This window comes from Cyrtonyx montezumae, unplaced genomic scaffold (genome assembly GCF_038088225.1).
Source record: "Cyrtonyx montezumae isolate F1298 unplaced genomic scaffold, pur_monq_1.0 scaffold_23, whole genome shotgun sequence".
Taxonomy (NCBI): Eukaryota; Metazoa; Chordata; class Aves; order Galliformes; family Odontophoridae; genus Cyrtonyx; species Cyrtonyx montezumae.
Window position 1 is genome coordinate 11,264,899 of NW_027071970.1, and position 20,310 is coordinate 11,285,208.

General features: G+C 50.4%; 2 protein-coding genes across 2 annotated transcripts; both read left to right on the forward strand.

Moving 5' to 3' along the window:
• The first annotated feature begins 716 nt into the window (after nucleotides 1–716).
• On the forward strand, nucleotides 717–10,872 carry ACAD10 (acyl-CoA dehydrogenase family member 10). The gene is made up of 13 exons (XM_065739256.1): nucleotides 717–894; nucleotides 1,243–1,391; nucleotides 2,162–2,356; nucleotides 2,886–3,044; nucleotides 3,724–3,883; nucleotides 4,231–4,372; nucleotides 4,873–4,962; nucleotides 5,705–5,886; nucleotides 6,221–6,371; nucleotides 6,813–6,958; nucleotides 7,465–7,638; nucleotides 8,352–8,707; nucleotides 10,642–10,872. The coding sequence occupies exons 1-13, from the start codon at nucleotides 738–740 to the stop codon at nucleotides 10,750–10,752; spliced, it is 2,172 nt and encodes a 723-aa protein (XP_065595328.1). The 5' UTR covers nucleotides 717–737; the 3' UTR covers nucleotides 10,753–10,872.
• A 1,214-nt stretch (nucleotides 10,873–12,086) lies between these two features.
• On the forward strand, nucleotides 12,087–20,182 carry ALDH2 (aldehyde dehydrogenase 2 family member). The gene is made up of 13 exons (XM_065739255.1): nucleotides 12,087–12,245; nucleotides 12,761–12,865; nucleotides 13,728–13,868; nucleotides 14,116–14,195; nucleotides 14,731–14,842; nucleotides 15,722–15,850; nucleotides 16,311–16,424; nucleotides 16,791–16,893; nucleotides 17,059–17,243; nucleotides 17,600–17,764; nucleotides 18,079–18,236; nucleotides 18,959–19,073; nucleotides 19,935–20,182. The coding sequence occupies exons 1-13, from the start codon at nucleotides 12,126–12,128 to the stop codon at nucleotides 19,965–19,967; spliced, it is 1,560 nt and encodes a 519-aa protein (XP_065595327.1). The 5' UTR covers nucleotides 12,087–12,125; the 3' UTR covers nucleotides 19,968–20,182.
• Nucleotides 20,183–20,310: the final 128 nt, after the last annotated feature.

Below are 20,310 nucleotides of genomic sequence, written 5' to 3' on the forward strand. Positions count from 1 at the left end.
CGAGACTTGGCCGTGAGTTCTCGCGAGAGTTGCCGGCGCGCTGTCTGTGCAGGGCCGCCTGCCCGGGACGTGTTCGGGGCTCCCGCTGCGTAGTGCCACCCACCCCGGGCCCGCAGAGCGGCAGGGCGATGTCCGGGCGGGCTGCAGACCGGCACACCGGGCCGTGTCCCTTCAGACACAGTGCCACCAAAGCACTTCCTGCCCCCCCGTTCCGTACTTGTCCACCTGCGGCGTGCCGTGCCGTGCCGTGCCGTGCCGTGCCGTGCCGTGCTAGGGTGCCTTTCCGTGCCCTGCCCTGCCGGGGTACCGTGCTGCGCCGTGCTAGGTGCCGTGCTGTGCCATGCTGGGGTGTCTTTCCGTGCTAGGTGCCGTGCTGTGCCGTGCTGGGATGCCTTTCCGGGCCGTGCCGTGCTACGGTGCCATGCCGTGCCCTGCAGGGGTGCCATGCCGTGCCCTGCAGGGGTGCCTTTCCGTGCCGTGCCGTGCTAGGGTGATGTGCCGTGTTGTGCCGTGCTAGAGTGCCGTGCCGTGCTGGATTGCCTTTCCGTTCCGTGCCGTGCTGCGGTGCCGTGCTGTGCTGGGGTGCCTTTCCACGCCCTGCCTTGCCGGGGTGCCGTGCCGTGCCGTGCCGTGCCGTGCCGGGAATCGCTGCAATTCCTTGTCCACGCAGCTCTCGGCACGAACCCCGAGCACCGCGTTGTCAGTGCGTTTCACAGCCGTGTCCCTTCAGTCGCAGCATGTACCGCAGCGGCGCTGCCCGCGCCCCATCGCTGCTCCGTGCCGGGATCGCGCAGTGCTCGGGGCCGCGGCGGCGGTGCGAGCGGAGCCCGTATGGAGCGGTGATCTTCGACTCCAGCGGAGTGCTGCTCCCGTGCCCCCAGCAGACAGCCGCGGGTGGGTATGCTCACGTCTCGTGTGGTCTCCGTTCCTGCACGCGGGCAGAATGCCTTCCACGCGTGTCCAGCAGCTGCCTCCCAGGGAGCCCCACGAGCTGCCGTGGGTGGCACCGTGGGAAGCGCTGGGACTGAGGGCCGTGTTGGTGTGTGCGGGTCTCACAGGGCTGGCTGTTTGCGCCCCAGGGGCGGCACACCGAAGCTAAATGAGGCACAGCCCATCGCTCCGGCTCTCATGAGCACTGCTCTTATGTATCAGGCTCAGAGGTGTGGAGGAGTGCCAGGCTCGTTTCCCAGCTCTGATGGTGCCCTATGTGCTCTCCTGGCTTTCTCACTTTTCTCTATGTAGACTGGGAGGCCCAGAAGTGTATTCCAGCCGGTGCTGTCCAACAAGCTCTGCTCTCCGGAGGGGAAAACTGTCCCTCTCTTAAGTACACAAGAGGAGAGCTGACAACTGTGGAGTTTCTGCAGGAACTGGGACAGCAGTGCTTTGAGATTGTAAGCCACCTTCCCTTTCCTCTGTTTGTGCCCCCTGACTGCGGGGAGATGGGATCTGCAGCGTGGGAAGCTGGTGGTTCAGAGAGGACAGTGCTTTCAGAAGGAATCCTTCAATGGAAGTGTTGGGGTTTATTAGCAGGGAAGCACTGCTGCCTCGTCAGGGCTGATCACTGCTGCCAAGGCAGGATGGTGAGCAGAATATGCCTTGCTTCCACCAGCTCCTTCCTCTGTGTTTCATACCTTTCTGATATCAAGGATCACAAGTCAGAGGGTCAGAGAGCAGCTGAAAGGCTTTTGCTGCCAGTTCATGCACAAACACACTGCGATTGGACACTGCACTCTCAGAGTTTTCTTAAGACCAGGAGAAGCCCCTCTACCATAGCTTTTGTTTGCCAGCTCCACGTGCCAGCATCCTGTTCTAGTGAAGTCTTTTTGAGACAGCTGACTCTCAAATGCAGATTCCTTTCCTGCCCGTTCAGTGCCACTCCGATATTCCACTCTAACCTGCCTTGATTCCGTGACAGGCTCAGTCCTAGAGCATTTCTTTCCCCAGCTGAGCCCTTTAGCTTTGCTGCTTCTGTACAACTAGTGCCCTGAGAATGCCTGTTTCTTTGGGCTGAGCAGTTTGTGTGGGAGACGTAGTGCCTGCCTTCGGCTGCCGAGGGAAGCAGAGCAGCAAGATAAGGCCTGCCCACCCAGCCTCTCCTTCCCTGCTGAAAAACTCCGTGTGGCTAATGACCATTCTTGGGGGGGGTCCTCTGGTTTCTCAGGCAAATGTCTGCGTTCCGGTGAGCTCTTTCCTCACCAACTTAATCAGAAGTGAGATGATAAAACAGCTCCCCATAATGGCAGAAGCAGTGCAGTGTATCCGTGCAGAAGGGATTAAGACGGCTCTTCTAAGCAACAGCTTCCGGCTGCCGAATGGAGAGAGCTTTCTGCCCCTGGACCCGAAGCACTTTGACGTGGTAAGCCAGGGTGGATTGTACAGTGTGTTTCTGAAGCTAGGTCTATGGAAAGGAGCAACTGCAATTCTTTATGTGCAGATACCAAAGGAAGGAGCACCCGCAACCCCTGTTAGTAGACATCCATGTGGTTGATAGGTGCAGTGGTCAGAACATCACTTCTCCCTGACTTAGATGGTGGTGTACTCCAAAACTTTCTTAGGCAGCACTGAGCAACGGGTTCAGCACATCTGGGACATCCATCGAGTCTTCTGCATCCTGTTGTCTTGTTGGATATCTTCCACCCAAGGACTGGCTGGTCCTGTTTAGCTTATTTGAGCTGACGGAGCCGCAGCCAAGGCAGCTGGCACCCACACAGTCGTTGAATCCTGTCCTATCCAGCCCTGTCAGCCCTCCGTTCTCTGTGTCCTTTATTTCACAAATTACTGTGCCTGTCAGTCTCACTCCCACCCTCCTATCCTCCATTTCCAGAACTGCACAGATGTTTGTGGTCACAGCAGGCTCATGCATAACCCATTGGTTGTCTCCACAGATAGTTGAAGCTTATCAGGAGGGAAAGTGCAAGCCAGATCCTCACATCTACAAGCTGTGCTTGGAGCGCTTGGATGTTCGGCCTCAGGAATCCATCTTCCTCGACAGCAGCAGCCAGAACCTGAAAGCAGCAGCCCAGCTTGGTATTAAAACAGTGAAGGTACAAAGCAGTGCAACCAGGGCAAGGGTTTCTCTGTCCAAAAGCTGTGTTTGAATGGCCCAGGATTTTCAGATGGAAGTGGTAGACTCACGTTGCCAAGGTTTTTCTTTCAGCCCATCCTTTATTCCTGCAGCAGTCTGCACTGTCATGTTTCATTCACAGCTCTAAAACCCCACAGCCAGCATAAGTTTGGAGAAGTTTCTTCTCCTTTATGGACCTCATTTCCTTATTGAAGAAACAGCCACATCCACCTGATGTGAGAGTATAAGACAGATCTGGTCGATTTCAGGAAGCTCTGAGCCTTCACGTATCTGTCGTAGGGGGATGGTTAGCTCTCCGGTGTTTTATTTTAGTGAGAGGACCACTGGGGAAAGGATAAGTAAGACACGGGTGGAAACTCTGCTCCCAGGATGGCACACAGGGAATTCCAGCTCTTACCCCAGTCCAAACTGGCAGTGCCAGCATCGCTATTGGGGACAGAGATCAGTGAGAGGCAGTGGGTATTGGTAATGGCACTGTGTGCTGGCCAGGACCGACCCGTGAATTCCTGTATGTCTGAGAGTATCAGTGCCACTGGACTCACACATAAATGCACCACAACTGCGTGGAGCTCCTTCTTTCCTAGGCAATTTTATCTTCTAACTATCATTCTGTGTTCCTCCCTCCCTTCTGCTTTCAGGTTGATGACCTTGAAGTAGCATTCAAAGAGCTGGAAGCCCACCTGGGTTTTCCTTTACAAGGCTTTGTTCCATATACTCATGCAGTGAGACCAGCCATGGAAATTCCAAAAGATTGTCTGCAGAAGTACCTTGAAAACGTTTTCAGTGACCAGGCAACAGGTACTGCAGCACTGTCTGCTCTTCAGCCTGAAAGCTCTCGTGTCCTGGAATGATTGCCCCTTTCCATTACATACCAAAAATGGATTGAAAAACAATATTAATGAAAGGCTCCTCATCTCCAAGCAAACATTACAGCCAGTCAGGGCTCAGGGGCCCACCACTGCTGGACCAAGAAGCAACATTTTAAGATGTCATTATTTGTGAGGCATTGAGAAAAGCTGCAGAAGAAATACCAGTATTCCTGACCCGTAAGGCACAGGCATAGGAAGGGAAAGTAAAACTTGAAGTGGTGAGGAAAAATCCCAGCTTATTCTTTGTTTGCTGACCCTCTGCTCTCAACCCTTCAGGTCCACTGATGTTGAAGCAGTTTGGCTGTGGGCAGTCTGCACGGACCTATTTTGTCAAGTTTGGAGATCGTTCTCTGGTGCTGAAGAAGGAGCTCCACAGCAGCCTGCTTCCTCCAGTTCCTGATGCTGGAAGGGAATACAGGTGAGAAGGCAGCTGGTGGTGAGAGCAGTCGGGACCCTCTGCCTTTTAAACACATTCTCCCCACTCCTGTCTGCAGGTTCCTCCAAGCTGCAGAGCACAGTGCAGCTCTCGCAGCATGGCAGGGGAAGTAGGATCTCACTGTGGCATCCTGAGTGGGGGAGAGGTTGGAGCACAACACTGCGGTTGAGCAGCAAGGAGCCCAGCTGAGGGCAAGCCTCGTGCTGGTGGAGTCATGCTGCAAACCAGCTCGCTGTGCCAGAGATCTCTGTCTCAGCAGCAGAGCAGTGTGACAGCTGTGGGAGTGTCCTCCAGAGTGTGCTGGATAGGTGTCCGGGCTCTGGGCCATACAAAGATTTTGGTGTGCTTCTTCCCCCTAGCTCAATCTATCTCATTTTGGTGTATTTAAAACTGAACACTTGATTCTTTTAAATACTGTGCATCTGCTTAGCAACAACACACTTCTAGTACTGACTCCATAATGCCTTTCTGTGCTGAAACAGCTCTCTGACTTGTCCTGGCAGGGTACTGAAGGCACTCTCTGAGGCTGGTGTTCCTGTTCCTACTGTAGTCTCTCTTTGTGAGGACAGAAGGTAATCATGTCCCTCAGCTTTCATTTTTAGCTTCAGCCAGATTCCCCCAGGAACAGGGGTGCTCATCCCAGAGTGGATGAGGTGTGAGAACTCAGCAAGCAGGTGCTTCTGTGGACTTGTGCTATGAAGGCACAGTGACTCCAGGGATGCAGAGGCAGTTGTGAGCCTGGCAGGAGCCCTGGCCCAGCTGCGTGTGCAGACAGCAGGGAGGGGCAGTGTTTAATGGACAGGAGTAGTTCACGGAATCACAGACTTGAAGAGGTTGGAAGGGACCTCTACAGATCATCTAGTCCAACCCCCAATTTGTTCCTGCCCTGAATATGCAGCAGTGCTGGATTCTGTGGGTTTTAAACGTGAGAACTTGCTGGTTTTCAACTCCTAGCAAACTCCTGGTTTGTGGAGGTGAGATGTTTATGGTTATTCTCCCTCCCTCCTGCTTTCCCTTGGCTGTGGTGATGTTTGCTATACCCAGCTGTGGTTCAGCATCACTGAGTGCTCTTGGGATGTCCCACAGGAGCTGCTGTGCCTCCTGGCTCAGTCTCCTAGATCAGCAGACTCATGAAGTGTACTGATTAATTAGTATTTACCCAGCCTTGGGCTAACGAGTGCACAGGGAGCAGTGCTCTTGAGGCTGCTCTTCACCTTGCTGTGCAGGCAAGGTCTGGGGGCCTGTTCAAGGTGCAGCTGAGTGGTGGGAAACAGGATTAATCTCAGATACACCAGTTCTACCTTCCTTCCCCAGCATCCTTGGCACGCCTTTCTACCTGATGGAGCACCGTGCTGGCCGTGTCTATAGGGATCCCTCCCTGCCAGCACTGCTGCCTAGCCAGCGGCGGGCTGTCTACAGTGCCATGAGTGAAGTCCTCTCCAAGATTCACAGCACAGACCTCAGAGCAGCTGAACTGGAGGACCCCGGGGACCATGGTGAGAGATGGCTATGTATCTTTTGTCCCCGTTTTCCTGACTTGTGTGTGAGCCTTTCAATGCATGTAAAATCCAACAATAACAACAAAAGTAGTATGAGTGTCCAGGACTTTTGTCCAGGATTTGATTATTTTCACCAGAATACCAAATCCAGTGCCCAGTTCTGAATGTGTGGGACGCTTGCTAATGACAGCCTCTTACAGCTTATCTCAGGGAACTGGACTGAGGCCTGCTTGGCTCTGGGACAGTTTCAGCATATGCATTTCTTTGTATCACTTCTGAAACCTCCTTGTGCCTGTTCTTTTCCCTGACAGCCTTACCTCCCTTGTTACAGGTAATTACATCCAGCAGCAATTTGATACGTGGACAAAGCACTATCGAGCTACAGAGACACGTGTTATTCCAGCCATGGAGAGACTCATTGAGTGGCTGCCTTTGCATTTTCCTGAATCTCAGAAGATGACAGTTGTGCATGGTGATTTCAGGTACTCTGGGTTTCCTGACAGTAGGCTGCTGCCCTCTCCTGGGGGTCAGTTTGTTAGAAGGCTGTACTGCACATAATCTACAGAACATGACAGCTAACCTACAGAACTTGAGTTACTGCGTGCCCTTAAAGCGGCCAGCTGCTCCCCCCGGACAGTGACTTGCTTGCTTCCCTTTTTGGTGAGCCTGTCCTCTAACATGTTAATGATCTGAGGATCCAGATAACTTTGTTTCATTCTTCAAAGCACAGTTATGTTTATTATTAACCAGGGAGTTCACTATTGAGTGATTTCAATCCTCCCTGACTTATGCATGCAGAAATTAATGTTTCACTTGTGCAGCCTCCCAGAGAACTCAGCAGTTTTGCACAGTGCACGCTGCTTCTGAGCGCTGGGATTTTCTCCCTCGAGATTTTTCTGCTTTCTTTTTTCCCTCTGATACAGGCTGGACAACCTAGTCTTTCACCCAAAGAGGCCAGAAGTCCTTGCTGTCCTGGGCTGGAAGTTTTCAGTTCTAGGAGACCCCATCTCTGATTTGGCAGATAACTGTATGGCCTACTTCTTGCCACCTCAGTTCAACTCAATGAAAGGTACAGAAAGGGGCAAAGTCAATCTGACACACACAGAGAGGATCAAGAATTCAGAAACAGATTAACTCCTGCCCTCAGAGAGCTCATTGCAGTTGGAATGGGCTGTGGATCATGTACTTTATTCCCTGCTCTGCCCTTTTTCTAAAGAGCTCTCCATCCCTCCATGCCAGGAGCACTTTTCTGCATGTGCAGTGATTACTCCATCCCATCTGCCTGGTGTCTGCCACTCATTTGGTGAGGAAGTGCCCCAGGTGTGAACCCCACTGTGTGCTTGCTGTCCTGGACGGTGCTGGCACTGTCACTCACTGCTTTCACAGTCTCACCCCAACGAAGAAAACTCACATATATTTCATCTAAGTGAACTGGTGCCAAACCCCTGTTCCATGCACGGAGACAGCAGCTTTACATGGCCACAGGTGTCTCCACTGCTCCACAGCTTGCAGGCTCTGCTAGACAGCACTGTCCCTGGTGTCTGCTGACTCACTGTTGCCCTTTGTGCCTTCCAGGCTTGGCAGAATACGATGTGAGGCACCTGGGAGTCCCCACAGCAGAGGAGTATTGCCAGAAGTACTGTGGCCACATGGGGATGGAGCACCCTGAGAACTGGAACTTCTACATGGCTCTTGCTTTCTTCAGACTGGCTGCAAAGCTGCAGGGTCTCCACAAATGCTCTCTGGCAGGTGAGGAGCCCAACACACTGCCTGTGCCCTACACAGGTCCCCAGCCAGCAACAGACACACAAGCACTTCATGGAGAACTCTCACATTGAACTGGGGACGGTCAGACCACCAGAATGTGCTACTGCAGGGTTTGGGTACTCCTGGTTTTGCAAGCTGAGTCCTCTGAAGTTTCAGGCAGCAAAGAAAATGAGGCACTCCTGAGAGTTAGCTGGGTCAGCAGGAGAGCAAGGCGGTCTTGTGCTTTCACTATGGTATATTTTGTGGTCAAGTTGTGTCTTGCAAGCAGAAAAAAGGGCCAAAGGGGAACACACACACACACAGCATTTCCCCAGCTGCTCTTTCCTGGATGCAAAGTCTGAACTGTGCTTGTTTTCTGTGCTGGCTGAAGGTTGTTGTGTGCTCACTTCTTTATTGGGAGGGCTGAGCAGAGGCCAGAGTTCAGAGCTCCTACAGGTGGAGCTCTCAGACTTTTGAACTAAGCCTCATCAGAGGGATTTGGAAGCAGGGAGGTGGTGTGTACTCTCATTGCTGTTTATCTGCATGCATCAGGCCTGGCCTGGGAGTTTTTATCAGAGAAAAACAAGAAGTTATTTTGGAATTTCTTAGAAAAGAGTCTCCCTGTGCTGGCCTGGACAAGGACACAGGGTGCTGTTTGGGATGTGGCTACTTCACACAGCCTCTTTGAAGCTAAAGTATCTTATTCTTGTCACCAGGGAGGCCAGCCAAAGGTAAAAGCAGTCTGGAGCATGCAGAATTTGTGGCTGATCTGGCTTGGGATTTTGCCATAAAAGAAGGATTCCGTGTGTTTGACAGCCTCTCCATTGCAAAGCCTTTTGCACAACATTACAGTACCTGGGCCAGGCAAGGGCCATTCCTCAGCAGGAGCTACAGTACCTGGACACATCCTGGGACTGTCCCTGTGCCTCGAGTCCCCCTGATCGCTTCCTTCAGCAGCCTATTGGGGATGGCCCGAGGTCTTTACTGCAGGCTGGAAAGGATCTTGGATGTCCAGTGGAGTTTTCTCATTTCCCAGCCCAGATGGACTCCATGTCCTGTTCTAGAGAACAAGGTGAGACTTATTCCTCCCTAAAGTGGCTTTACTTTGCTGCACCAATGCCAGGGTGAAGGATTGTGGTATGCCCCTAATGCATTCCTAACAACATCACACACTTGGCACTCATAGGGTCCAATGACTTGGAGAAATTGAGCCACTTTCCTTTTGCTTGCTACCTTCAGGTAACAACAGTTCGTATTCTAGGAAATGGCAATTTCAGAAGCTGGCAGTCCCTTCCAAGATAAGCAGATTATCACCAGGGCGGCTGTAATTGCTGGTGCTCGTGCTGCTCCCTCAAGCTGCTACCACCAACACTGATGGAGTCTCCAGACTGGCTGTATTGGAGCCTTTCAGTCCACTGCACTCAGTCCAGTGCTTGCTCACTCCTTCCTCCCAGCAGGGCCGTCCCTGCACACTCTCCTCTTGGCAAACAGTTGCCCACCAAGAGACAAGCTTGTGATCATGCCCTCGGCAGTGCAGGCTCTGGGATGACACCTGGACTTTAGCCCTGCCACTTCCTTGGCCTCTCCTGCACAGAGCAGGTGCTGCTGCAGCCTTGGACCCTTAAAATGGAGAGGAGTTGGTTGTTTCTGGAATGGTGATGAGGGGGCAGAAAGCACCTATGAAAATTACTTGCCCGTAGTCGTGTGGAGGGCCAGTGGCAGAGATAAGACTAGCATCAAATCTTGAGTGGTAGAACTTAAATTCTGCATCAACGTGAGGCATTTAGGGCCAATATGCAGATGAAATGAGGACACCTGGTCTCCTGCCCAGGCTCTCCAAACTGATTTTTCTGTGTTTACACTTCCCAGTGCTACTGATGAACGTGGCGTGGCTCAGAGTGAATGTGACTCTGGGCTGGCTGCTGCTGCAAACAGCAACCAATTGGGAGTGGTATCCTAAGAAATCATTCACAGGGTGTCACAAAAGCAAACATCACTATTCCTGAATTGCAACTGGGATTATACTCTTAACTTATTCTAGTGGCATTATTGAATGCTTGTGGGTTACTTAACCACCTTTTAGCTGACAAAAAAAAAAAAAATCCCATCTGTTGTTCAGCCTTTCAGAAACATTTCCTTGTGCTGTGTAGAAACCAGCAAAAAAAAAACCCAACAGTATTTCAGAGTGCTCAGCAGCTGATCCCTCGAGAAGATGGAGGAGGGAAAACAGTGGCTTTAGGCAATTGGAAAGTGCTGAGATGAGAATACCTTTTTGACTGTTTCCCAGACACTCATTTTCAGACCTGGCAGAGTCTCCAAAGTAGGAGACTGCAGCCTGCCCATGGAGATTGCCCGGCAGCGCAGACGGATTCCTCATTGTCTCCTACATGTCCATCCCACTGCTTTTCCCAATGATATCACACGTAAAGGCCAGGGGAGGAGGCCAGAGGAGTCCTGCTGCCTGCAGAAGAAAGATACTGCAGCAGAGTATTAAAGAGCTGAGCAGTCCTAGCTGAGAGGTGTCACAGCACTGAGAAGCAGGGCAAGGGCCAAGGGAAGGGCCAGCTGGCACTGCTGGGGCAGGGTTCATTCTGTGATTGGCAGTGAGATGTGTTTGCTAAGACATGGAAGCCCTGGCTGATTCTGCCACGTCCTGCATGGGAACCTGCAAGCTTTGGTCTCAAAGACTGCCCATCCCCACATCTCCATGAGGAGAGCAATGTGTCTTTTCCACCAGCACCAAAGCAGTGTCTGTGATGATGGCTGTGCAGGCCATGGATCAGACCTGTCAGGTGAGCAGATACATACACCTAACTTCTGATCCTTCTGTGGCCCAAATAAAGCAGCAAAGGGACATGTGGGGGGGCAGTGACCCTAAGGGGTGCTTTGTCCTGTCTGTTGTTGCAGATCCCAGGGCATTCGGAAGGAGCTGAGCCATTTGCTGCTGTGCTTTAGTCCTGAAGTCTCTTACTTGCTCTTCATGGTATTAATCTCATTCTCACACAGGTCTCTGAAGCAGAGCATCCCCCAGCCCGACACAGCACTCAGACCTGGCCCCCACATCTGGCTGAAGGTCCCACATGGTTCACAGGACAACGTTCCCCAAATCAGAGCTGAGCCACTGCACTAGGGAACACGTGACTACATCAGCCCCTCTGGCATGGGAGGGGCTGTGCTATCTGCAGCCCGGGAGCTTGAGAATTTCAGTGGTATTTGCTGTTATCTGGTATCTGGGCTCAGTGCTGGGGGTACAGGTCTTGGTTTGGGGAGTAAAGGAAACGGAGTGGAGCATCTCTCCTTAGCACAACACCCCCAGCAACCTGAGGCTGCTGGGACTCCAGTGGTGGGAGGAAACGAATCCCTGGCTTCAGAGCTGAGGAACCAGGAGGACTCCATGGCCCTGTGTCTGCAGTGGATTTCTCTGGGTTTATCTGGGGATCTGGAATGATGTAAACCAGATCAGTGGAGGTTTTCAATGCTTCACAAAGATCGGTAGCAGGGAGAAGACTGGGGCTTGATCATGGGCTTTTATGTATACACTGGCATTAATTTAATATTAAAGTGTCTGTACACTGGCATTGATATTAAAGTGATGGACATACTTATTTGAATTCACATGAGTGACAAGTTCAACTCTTTGGTACTCTTTTGCTCCTGTTGGAAACAGTGTTGGGGATGGGGGGATGCACGCCTGGCTGGGCGGGCAGGGTCCTTGCATTGACTCGTACTGCAGTGCCCAGTGCTGGTTCCTCCACTGCACAACCTCACAGCCCAATTCCACAAAGCCACATTATTCAGCTGTCCAGGGTGGTCCTCGCTCTCAGGGGCAGCAGGAGTGCTGCAGGGGAGCCCCGGGATGGCTGTGCTGGCTACAGGAAGCCTTGTAACCTGAGCTTTGGCTTCTTCTGGGTTGAGGTTGAAATTCAACCTCCTCCCGTGGCATTTGGCTCTGCTGTGGAAGGGGGAAGGAGTCTCTGAGCCTGTACCTGCCCAGCACAAACAGGCTGGGTGACTTCTGACAAGGCATCTGGCCTTTGTACCACTTAACACCTCATCTTGCAGCGGGTACAATCCTCTCCAGCCATTGCAGGGCTGAAGGTTCCAGGCTGAGTCTCCTTGGAGGCATTTCCTCCATCGCATGGGATTTCAGCACTGCCGGGCTTGTCTGCTAAGCCCCAGGGAAAGGAAGGGATGCGCTCAAGAGAAATAAAAAAAAAAGTATTAAAACACAGTTGTAGTTTAAGTCCGAAATCAACTGAACCGACATGGGCCACAACAAACCGTGCCGAGCCTAACGGAGTTGGGACGAGTCGGCCTGAACGGGGCTGACCCGAGCCGAAGTCCGCCCACCCGACCGACGCAAACGGGAAGACCCGGAGCCCCACTGAACCGCACGCAGTCGGGACGGAGCCGAGGCGAGGGGCGGAGCGGGGCCGGGCAGCGCGGGGAGGGCGGAGCGGTTCGGCGGAGCGGGGCCGGGCAGCGCAGCGATGTTGCGGGCGGCGGGGATCGTCTCCCGGCTCTGCCGCGGCTCGGCCCGGCAACTCTCGGCCGCCGCCGCCGCCTCCATCCCCGCACCCAATCCGAGCCCGGACATCGCCTACAACAAGGTAGGGCCGGGCAGCGGCCTCCCCGGGGCCCGGGAGCGGCGCGGGGTCCGGCCCGCGTGGGGAAACGCGGCCCCGGGGCGGAGAGCGGGCCCAGCTCCGGGCGGTCCCCGCGCTGCCCTGCGTGGGAAGCGAGTTCGTGTTCGTGGGGAGGAACTGATGCTCGGGGCTGTGGGCGCCTGTTCTGTCTGAGAACGAAGTTCTGTGGTCCGCGGGGTGCCCGGGTTGGGAACGATGATCGGGGAACGCTCCCCCGGCTGCCCGTGCCACCGCGCGCTGCGGGGACCCGGCACCGCTGCCGCTGTTCGCTGACACTGTGGTTCCTGCTGCCAACTCGAGGCTGTCTTTTATTGCGCACTTGTAGGTTAACGTATCTCCTCCCTATCAGTGCCGTTTTGGAGTCCTCACAAGCCACGTCCCTTAAGTAAACAGCCTGTTAATATGGCACACAAAGCCCGCACCGATTCCTCCTAGGTTTGGATCTGAAGTTTAACACCGATTTGCTCTTTCCATTACAGATTTTCATAAACAATGAATGGCACGATGCAGTCAGTAAGAAAACCTTCCCAACCATCAATCCAGCAACAGGAGAAGTTATCTGCCAGGTTGCTGAGGGCGATAAGGTGAATGTTCTGATGAGCTCCGTGCAGTTGCAGTGGGACACGCTAACTCCTCTCCCCCTACAGCTCTGCCAGCACTGTGTTTGCAGTTATAGAAGTTGGATCTACACAAATGCTCTCTCTGGTGCTGCTTGTGCCCTTCCTTGGCAACAGCTTCCATAAAAATCCTCTGCCTTTGCCTCTGCCCAGTGGCTGGGAGGTGTGGGAGCAGTTGTGGGTGGGTGCTGCTGAGCCAGGCAGGGCTGAACACGGCCCCCGTCTTGCAGTGAGCCAGAACAGAAGACCAACTGGAAACAAATGGCAGTCTTGACAGGACAGAATGATGGATTAGAGATATATGATCAAGGAAAAACATGCTGGTGAAATCTAATCCTGAAAAAGTGTCAAACGCTGACTTCCAGAGCTTTTTCCTTGCCCTGTGCTAGGATGTAAATATGAACCCAGCAGATGACACTGTGGAAATAACTTGACAATATCTGCACTCCACGTTGCTGAAATAACAGAGAGCATAAGCACAGGTGGTGGCTGCACAGCTGCTGCACCCCTTGGCCAGCTCCCCCTCCCAGGGATGCAGGAAAGCTGTGCACAGAGGCTGCACTGCTGCACGGCACTCCTGCGCTGATGCCCTCGGGATGAGTGGCCCAGGGGCTGCAGCCCCTGAGCTCCACAGCTCTGGGAGTGATGTGTGCCTTGCAATGGCTCATCCAGCTGTCGAGGCAGAAAGTCCTTGTCCCAGAAAGGCAGTCACTAGCAGCCACTGGTGCCGTGTTTTCTCCTGGAGTCTAGGGAGGGCTTTAGTTGTATTCTGGGAAGGAAGGTGGGAGCTGGTTACCCTTCTCATGCTCTTGCCTGGACTCCTTAACAGGCAGATGTGGACAAGGCTGTCAAGGCAGCCAGGGCAGCCTTCCAGCTGGGCTCACCTTGGAGGAGGATGGATGCTTCGCACCGGGGGAAGCTGCTGAATCGTCTTGCTGACCTGATTGAGAGGGACCAGGCATACCTGGCGGTGCGTACGGCCACCTGTGGTCCCTGACTTGGGCCAGAGGGAGGCACAGATGGGTGGTTAGTACCCATAGGATGTGGTGAGGATTTTAGCCACAGTGAAAACTGAGAGAGCTACAAAGGACGGGGAGGGAAGTAATTTGGGGAACCTGAAAGCTAAAAGGCCAGCATGCTGAACCAATCCAAAGAGCAAACTGAGAACCACATCTGAACCTATATATGTGACTCTCCCCATCTCATTGTATTTGTAGGCACTTGAAACTCTGGATAATGGCAAACCTTATGCTATTTCCTACTTGGTGGATTTGAACATGGTTATCAAATGCCTCAGGTATGTGTGGAGGCCACAAGGACAGCATGGGAACTCTTCCAGCCCTACGTGCCTGCTCAGCTGGCCTGAGGTGCTTGGACCTCTGCACACACAGAGCAGATTTCTGTGATGGAGGCTGACAAGGCTGGAGCTGACCCTTTCAGTCTGTTTCTATCTTTTTTTCCTTCCCTCCTGTTTTTTTTTTTTTTTTTTTTTTTTTTGTAATTAGGAATGAGACTGCAATTCTTGTGGCTTCCCAAAGGGCTTTTGTTTTATGTATGTGTATACAGGATTTGTGTGGATAAAAGGATCTGTAATGCAGGACACGAATGACAGAATATATGCCATGCAAATCTCTGGCAAACACGTGAGAGACAAATGTTTGAATTTATTATCCATTGTTATCATCACCTTCCTGGGAAATCCTTGTGTTAGTGAATGCTTTGTGAAGTGACTGAAGAAGGGAGGAAACCGAACAGCTGAAGGGAACATTTCTTGTTTTGTAGAGACAAGAGACTCATTTTAAATTCACTGACCAAAACTTTATTCTTGCCAGGTACTACGCAGGCTGGTCTGATAAATTCCATGGCAAAACCATCCCCTTGGATGGAGACTTCTTCTGTTACACCAGACATGAGCCGGTGGGAGTTTGTGGACAAATAATCCCAGTGAGTAAAATGCATCAGTAGGTCCTGTGGTACTTCAGGAGTTCAGTGTTATGACGAGGAGATGTCTTAAAATGCAGGTTATTATCTGTTGCACTAAGCTCAGCTTCCTTGAGATGGCAAAAACAAAGTTATCTTTGCCCCAGCTGGGAGGGCTGTTACTTTGCTCTGAAAGCACAGAACTATTTGTCAATTTCATGGGCTATGTGTAAGATTTATTCTGTATTAACTGCTGCTGCAAATAAAAAAAGAACACAAACCTCTTTATGGGTGTTGTCCAGCTCAGAGGCACTGTTCAGACTTCTGCTTCTAATGCTACCAAGTAGTTTGTGTGATGAGGAAATACGGAACGAGCATGCACAGCTCAGTTTTATGTAACAAATCTTTTCTGTGAGTGGTAGCAAGCACAACAAGTTGGTTTGTCAGCAACGAGGCCAAATGGATGCCAGGTCCATGGACAGTGATAGCTGCTTCAGGAGTAGTCAGACTGTGGTTGCAGCACGCAGCGTTTGCATGCTTTTGTTATTTGCATTGTGCAAGAGTTGAACGTGAATGCCTGCAAGCCTCACTCTGCCATTACAAAAGCTTTCTTTGAAAACACCTCAAAAGAGAAATGTAATGGCTAAACAGACAGTAAAGGTTAATTACAAAAGAGTTGTGGTTTCGTGGTAGTGCTGAGAGGCTTCACAGTGCAGAGTACAGTTTTCCTGGACGAGCAGAAGGCAGTGCCTGAAAAGGAGCCAAACGCAGACGAGCAGCTAGGGGAGGATCAGAGAGTGCTTCCATAGTGCTGCACCTGCAGACCTGAATGAAGCTCACTAATTACTTCCTCATTAATTGGCAACTTTCAAACTCAGACCGAACAATATTTCTGTTTTCCAGTGGAACTTCCCGCTTCTGATGCAAGCATGGAAACTTGGGCCTGCCCTGGCTACTGGGAATGTGATTGTGATGAAAGTGGCAGAGCAAACCCCCCTGAGTGCTCTCTACATAGCTAGTCTGATCAAAGAGGTGAGAGGAGTGGGTTCTGACAGCTGACTCACTGTACTGTTGGAGTTCAGGGTGGTAAGCCCAACTGATGAGCTACAGAAGCCACGTGACAGGGACAGAGAAGTGCTGTCTGATCTGAAGGAAGATTGAATTGTCTCAGATATCCTAGCATTTGCTTTAGCAAAAAACAAATAACCAAACACCCTCATCTCCATATACGTGTATGCAGAGGGCATCCTTGATTTAGGGAAGAACTCTGAAGTTAAATTAAATAACTTTAGGGTGATTAGAAAGCTGAAATACATCTCCAAGCTACATCTAGGATGCATGGTGGGGAGAGGCATTATCCTGGTTCTCACAAACTAAATGCTGAAACTGAAGAGCTGGGAAATGAAAGCGAGATAGGAGATGCTGTTCTCTGTGGGAGGCATACTGGAGCATTGCTAACAGATGAGTCCATGTGACATCCTTGATCCTACAGGCTGGATTCCCACCAGGAGTGGTGAACATCATCCCTGGCTATGGGCCCACTGCAGGAGCTGCTATCTCTAGCCACATGGATGTAGATAAAGTGGCCTTCACCGGCTCCACAGAGGTAAAGGAAGATAAATCTTTGAGTTCTTGGGACATAAAGAACATCTGATGGCTGTAAAACATCTTTTGTACAAAATACTGGAGGGGTGTTGCCTTCTATAGCTGCCTTTGAAAAATCCAGCTGTCTTCAGGGTGTGACATTTAATTTTGCTTCACATAAGACTCCTTTTAAGTACTTTCTTTAGAATATTTACTATTGTTTTCCTTGTACTGGAGGTTAAATTCTCAGCAGATTTCAGTCCTTCCCTCAAAGCCCTGACAATGAAGGGATTACTATTAAACTGCTGACTGAAATCTAAACCCAGCTGCCCTGCCAGGTGCTGCTGTATGCTGGAGGTAATCCCTAATACTTCTTCTTATGATGCAGGTTGGGCACCTGATCCAGAAAGCTGCAGCAGAGAGTAACCTAAAAAGGGTGACACTGGAGCTCGGAGGAAAGAGTCCGAACATAATCTTGTCTGATGCTGACAGTAAGCACCTGCTAGCATATTTGATCTGCACCTAGAGCTAAAGAAACCCCTCCTATATTGTGTGATACTCCAGCTCTGGCACCAACTGGCTGTGCACAATGATTGTTCAAAAAAGTCACTCAGGTTGCTTTTATTTATTTACTTTTTTTCTCTCCTCAATTCCAGTGGACTGGGCTGTGGATCAAGCCCATTTTGGCCTCTTCTTCAACCAAGGGCAGTGCTGCTGTGCAGGATCCCGAACTTATGTCCAAGAGGATATATATAATGAATTTGTGGAGAGGAGTGTTGAGAAGGCCAAGTCCAGGGTGGTTGGAAACCCATTTGACTTTAAAACTGAGCAGGGACCTCAGGTGAGAGCAGGGAATGTCTTGAGCCATTATCTCATGAGATAACCCAATCTCAAGTAACTGTGGACCACTGGGTTAGAATGAAAGATATCCTCCAGTCTCCTCCTGAACGTCTTTGAACTGTGCCCATTACCTCCTTGTGTGGGAGGGAGAAGTTAACCATTCTGATTGCTCCTCCCCCCCCTTCTCCTCACTTGAAAGTAGCACTTAAAAATTACCATCTCCCTTTGAAGCCAGCTTGGCAGTCTGATGAAATGAGGAACTAATAGAGCACAGCTGCATGCAGAGCAGGTTGCAGTCATATCCTTTTTTACCCCCAGCAAATATCAAACTGACTTGCCTGTCCTGATGGCTCTTAGGTGGATGAAGAGCAGTTTAAGAAGATCCTTGGTTACATCAGTACTGGGAAGAGTGAAGGAGCCAAACTTCTGTGTGGTGGCAACCCTGCTGCAGATCGTGGCTATTTCGTGCAGCCAACCGTCTTTGGTGATGTGCAGGACAACATGAAGATTGCCAGAGAGGAGGTGAGGCCTGCAGTGCCTGTCTGTCAGTTTCTCTCTACTTTGCACCCTCTGATGCAAAATGATCCATGTCTACAAGCACCAGACATCCATTAACTGAGAACAGAAATGGAAATTGGGCACTTCTTAGGAAGTTACCACAGCAAACTTCCCTCCTCAATACATGCTGATTGCTTTGTAATATCAGAAGTGGACACAGATACTTTGAATTCTGCAACCTGTGTAACTTCTAATGTATGTGTGTAACTGATGTCAACAACAGCCTCACCTGGGAACAATATACAGACATTTTTGAGAGATCTGTTTCTATTTTGCAGATATTTGGGCCCGTCATGCAGATTATGAAGTTCAAAACAATTGAAGAAGTAATTGAGAGAGCAAATGACTCCAAGTATGGTCTAGCAGCAGCAGTCTTTACAAAGGATCTTGATAAAGCAAACTATGTGTCCCATGGCCTGCGAGCTGGAACAGTCTGGTAAGCCTTGTCACTTCCTCCTCCTTAAACTGCCTTTTTTGTACTCTCATTTCCCATTAAGCTTGCTCTTTGATAGCTGGTGTCTGCTTTGGATCCTCACAGAGTGTAACATCAGACCTTCATCACTGACTTTTGGTAAAATTTAGCTGCATTAAGCTTCTGTTGTCCCACTGTGAATTAGCAAATGGGATGGGGGAAGAGAAGTCCAGTGCTGCAGCTGGCAATGACAGCAGCTACTACAGGGCTCTAGTGCCAGCACTGATTAGATCATTGAGCACATCTATACAGTGTAAGCTGCGCCACTGACACTATTCTGTATTCTGAGGCCATGCTGAAGGTTATGCCAAAGTCAGTACTTCAACACAGTTTGCTGTTTTAGTACAAGGCATTTTGGTGATCCAGTATCACTGTTTTATTCATTTATTTAAAGTATATTGGGTGAACCTGGTATTATTTTTCTTAATCATGCCTATGAAGGAGCTGTGGGTGGCAACCTGGACACTTGGTTATGTGATGCAAGACACTAACTAATTTCATGGTCTTCTGTTTCCTGCTCGATGAAGATAAGTTATCTTAGTCAACAGAATTACACAGTACTGGAACCTAACAAATATGGAAATTCAGCCATCCTTCTGCTGTAAACAGACCTTTGTTGTGAAAAAGCTCTTCCATTACCCTGCAGGGGTAAATAGGAGGTTCTTAACTCTTGGTTTCCTTTTCAGGATAAACTGCTATAATGTGTTTGGTGCACAAGCTCCATTTGGTGGCTATAAGGCATCTGGGAATGGGAGAGAGATGGGAGAGTATGGCCTAGAGGCATACATAGAGGTGAAAAATGTGAGTATTCCTGTATCTGAGTACCTCCCAACCCTCTGCTGTAGTACCAAATAGTCTTTGTATTTATTTGTGTAGGCTGGCCTGAGAGCTGTCCTTCTTTCCAATGCTTAAAACAAACAAACTTGCAGCTGCACTTGTGAAGTAACAACAAACAAAACTCATTGTAACTGCATTTAAAACAGAAAGCTAGTCCTATTTACACATCTGAAAAAAACAAGGATGTGTGACCTGATAGGTTACCAGCTACCACACCACTTGATACCATTTAGCTGTCTCTCCCTGTAAAAAATGCAGGCATGTTGGCTTCTCTGCAAGCTTACTTTGTGGATACCAGAGAGACATCAGTTTATGTGGGTGCAAATTTGCAGATGCACTCATCACTCAAGAGGGGGAATCTGAGCAGTGAACAAACTAACTCTTAATGAAGAGTTGACACTATCTTGACACACCCTTAGTTCCCCAAGGCTGGGGAAACATTCCAGGCGTTGGGCAAGCCTGGTGATTTCCCATAAGGCAAAGCAGAAGGTCTGTCACATTGCCTGCCAGCAGCTACAACTGTCTGAACTGTGACAGAGTTCTTGGCAGAGATGGCGAACGTGTGGTCTGCCACTGAAGCATGTAATGGCTCAGGGCTTCCAGCATGTGACTGGTGGGGAGCTCGTGTGCTGTAGGAGCACCAGGTGACAACAAACAAGCTCACTCACAGCCCTCCAATGACTCACAGAGATCCCCAGACTGAAGCACTCCCAGGCAGCAACACAGCGACCTCTGGTTCACCCCAGAGAGATGCTGCTGCCTCTCAGCCCTCAACTGAACATAACCAAACATGAGACAGTAATGTGCAACTTTTGTTTTCTCCAGGTGACACTCAAGATTCCACAGAAGAACTCCTAAAGGACAGCAGCCTCCACATGCTTGGAAATGCCAATGCAGCTTCATGAGATATAAAGCAAGGAAACCTCTTTCACTAACACACACAACTTAACCAGAAAATATGCAGCTCTGCATTAAGACAACTCTTTACAAGGTGCCTGAAGGAGCTTTTGTTAAAAAAAATATTACTGGGCTTTATGTTTTTAAAATACCAAATACAATTCCTTGAGCAGTAATGTGGTATGTGGGTGTACTCCTGTTGCAGCTGTAGCTGATGAATGTGCTCCCAGCCCCTCCACCCCCCAAAAAAAAACCCATTTAGATGCTTGCCTAGCCAGCAGTGGGGTTCATTATAGCTCTTTGT

Coding starts and splice junctions, on each gene's coding strand:
- ACAD10 (XM_065739256.1), top strand. CDS start 738: ATGTACCGCAGCGGCGCTGCCCGCGCCCCATCGCTGCTCCGTGCCGGG. Junction 3,045..3,723: donor TTGGTATTAAAACAGTGAAG/GTACAAAGCAGT, acceptor TTCTGCTTTCAG/GTTGATGACCTTGAAGTAGC. Junction 7,639..8,351: donor CCACAAATGCTCTCTGGCAG/GTGAGGAGCCCA, acceptor TCTTGTCACCAG/GGAGGCCAGCCAAAGGTAAA.
- ALDH2 (XM_065739255.1), top strand. CDS start 12,126: ATGTTGCGGGCGGCGGGGATCGTCTCCCGGCTCTGCCGCGGCTCGGCC. Junction 14,196..14,730: donor ATGGTTATCAAATGCCTCAG/GTATGTGTGGAG, acceptor TATTCTTGCCAG/GTACTACGCAGGCTGGTCTG. Junction 17,244..17,599: donor AAACTGAGCAGGGACCTCAG/GTGAGAGCAGGG, acceptor GATGGCTCTTAG/GTGGATGAAGAGCAGTTTAA.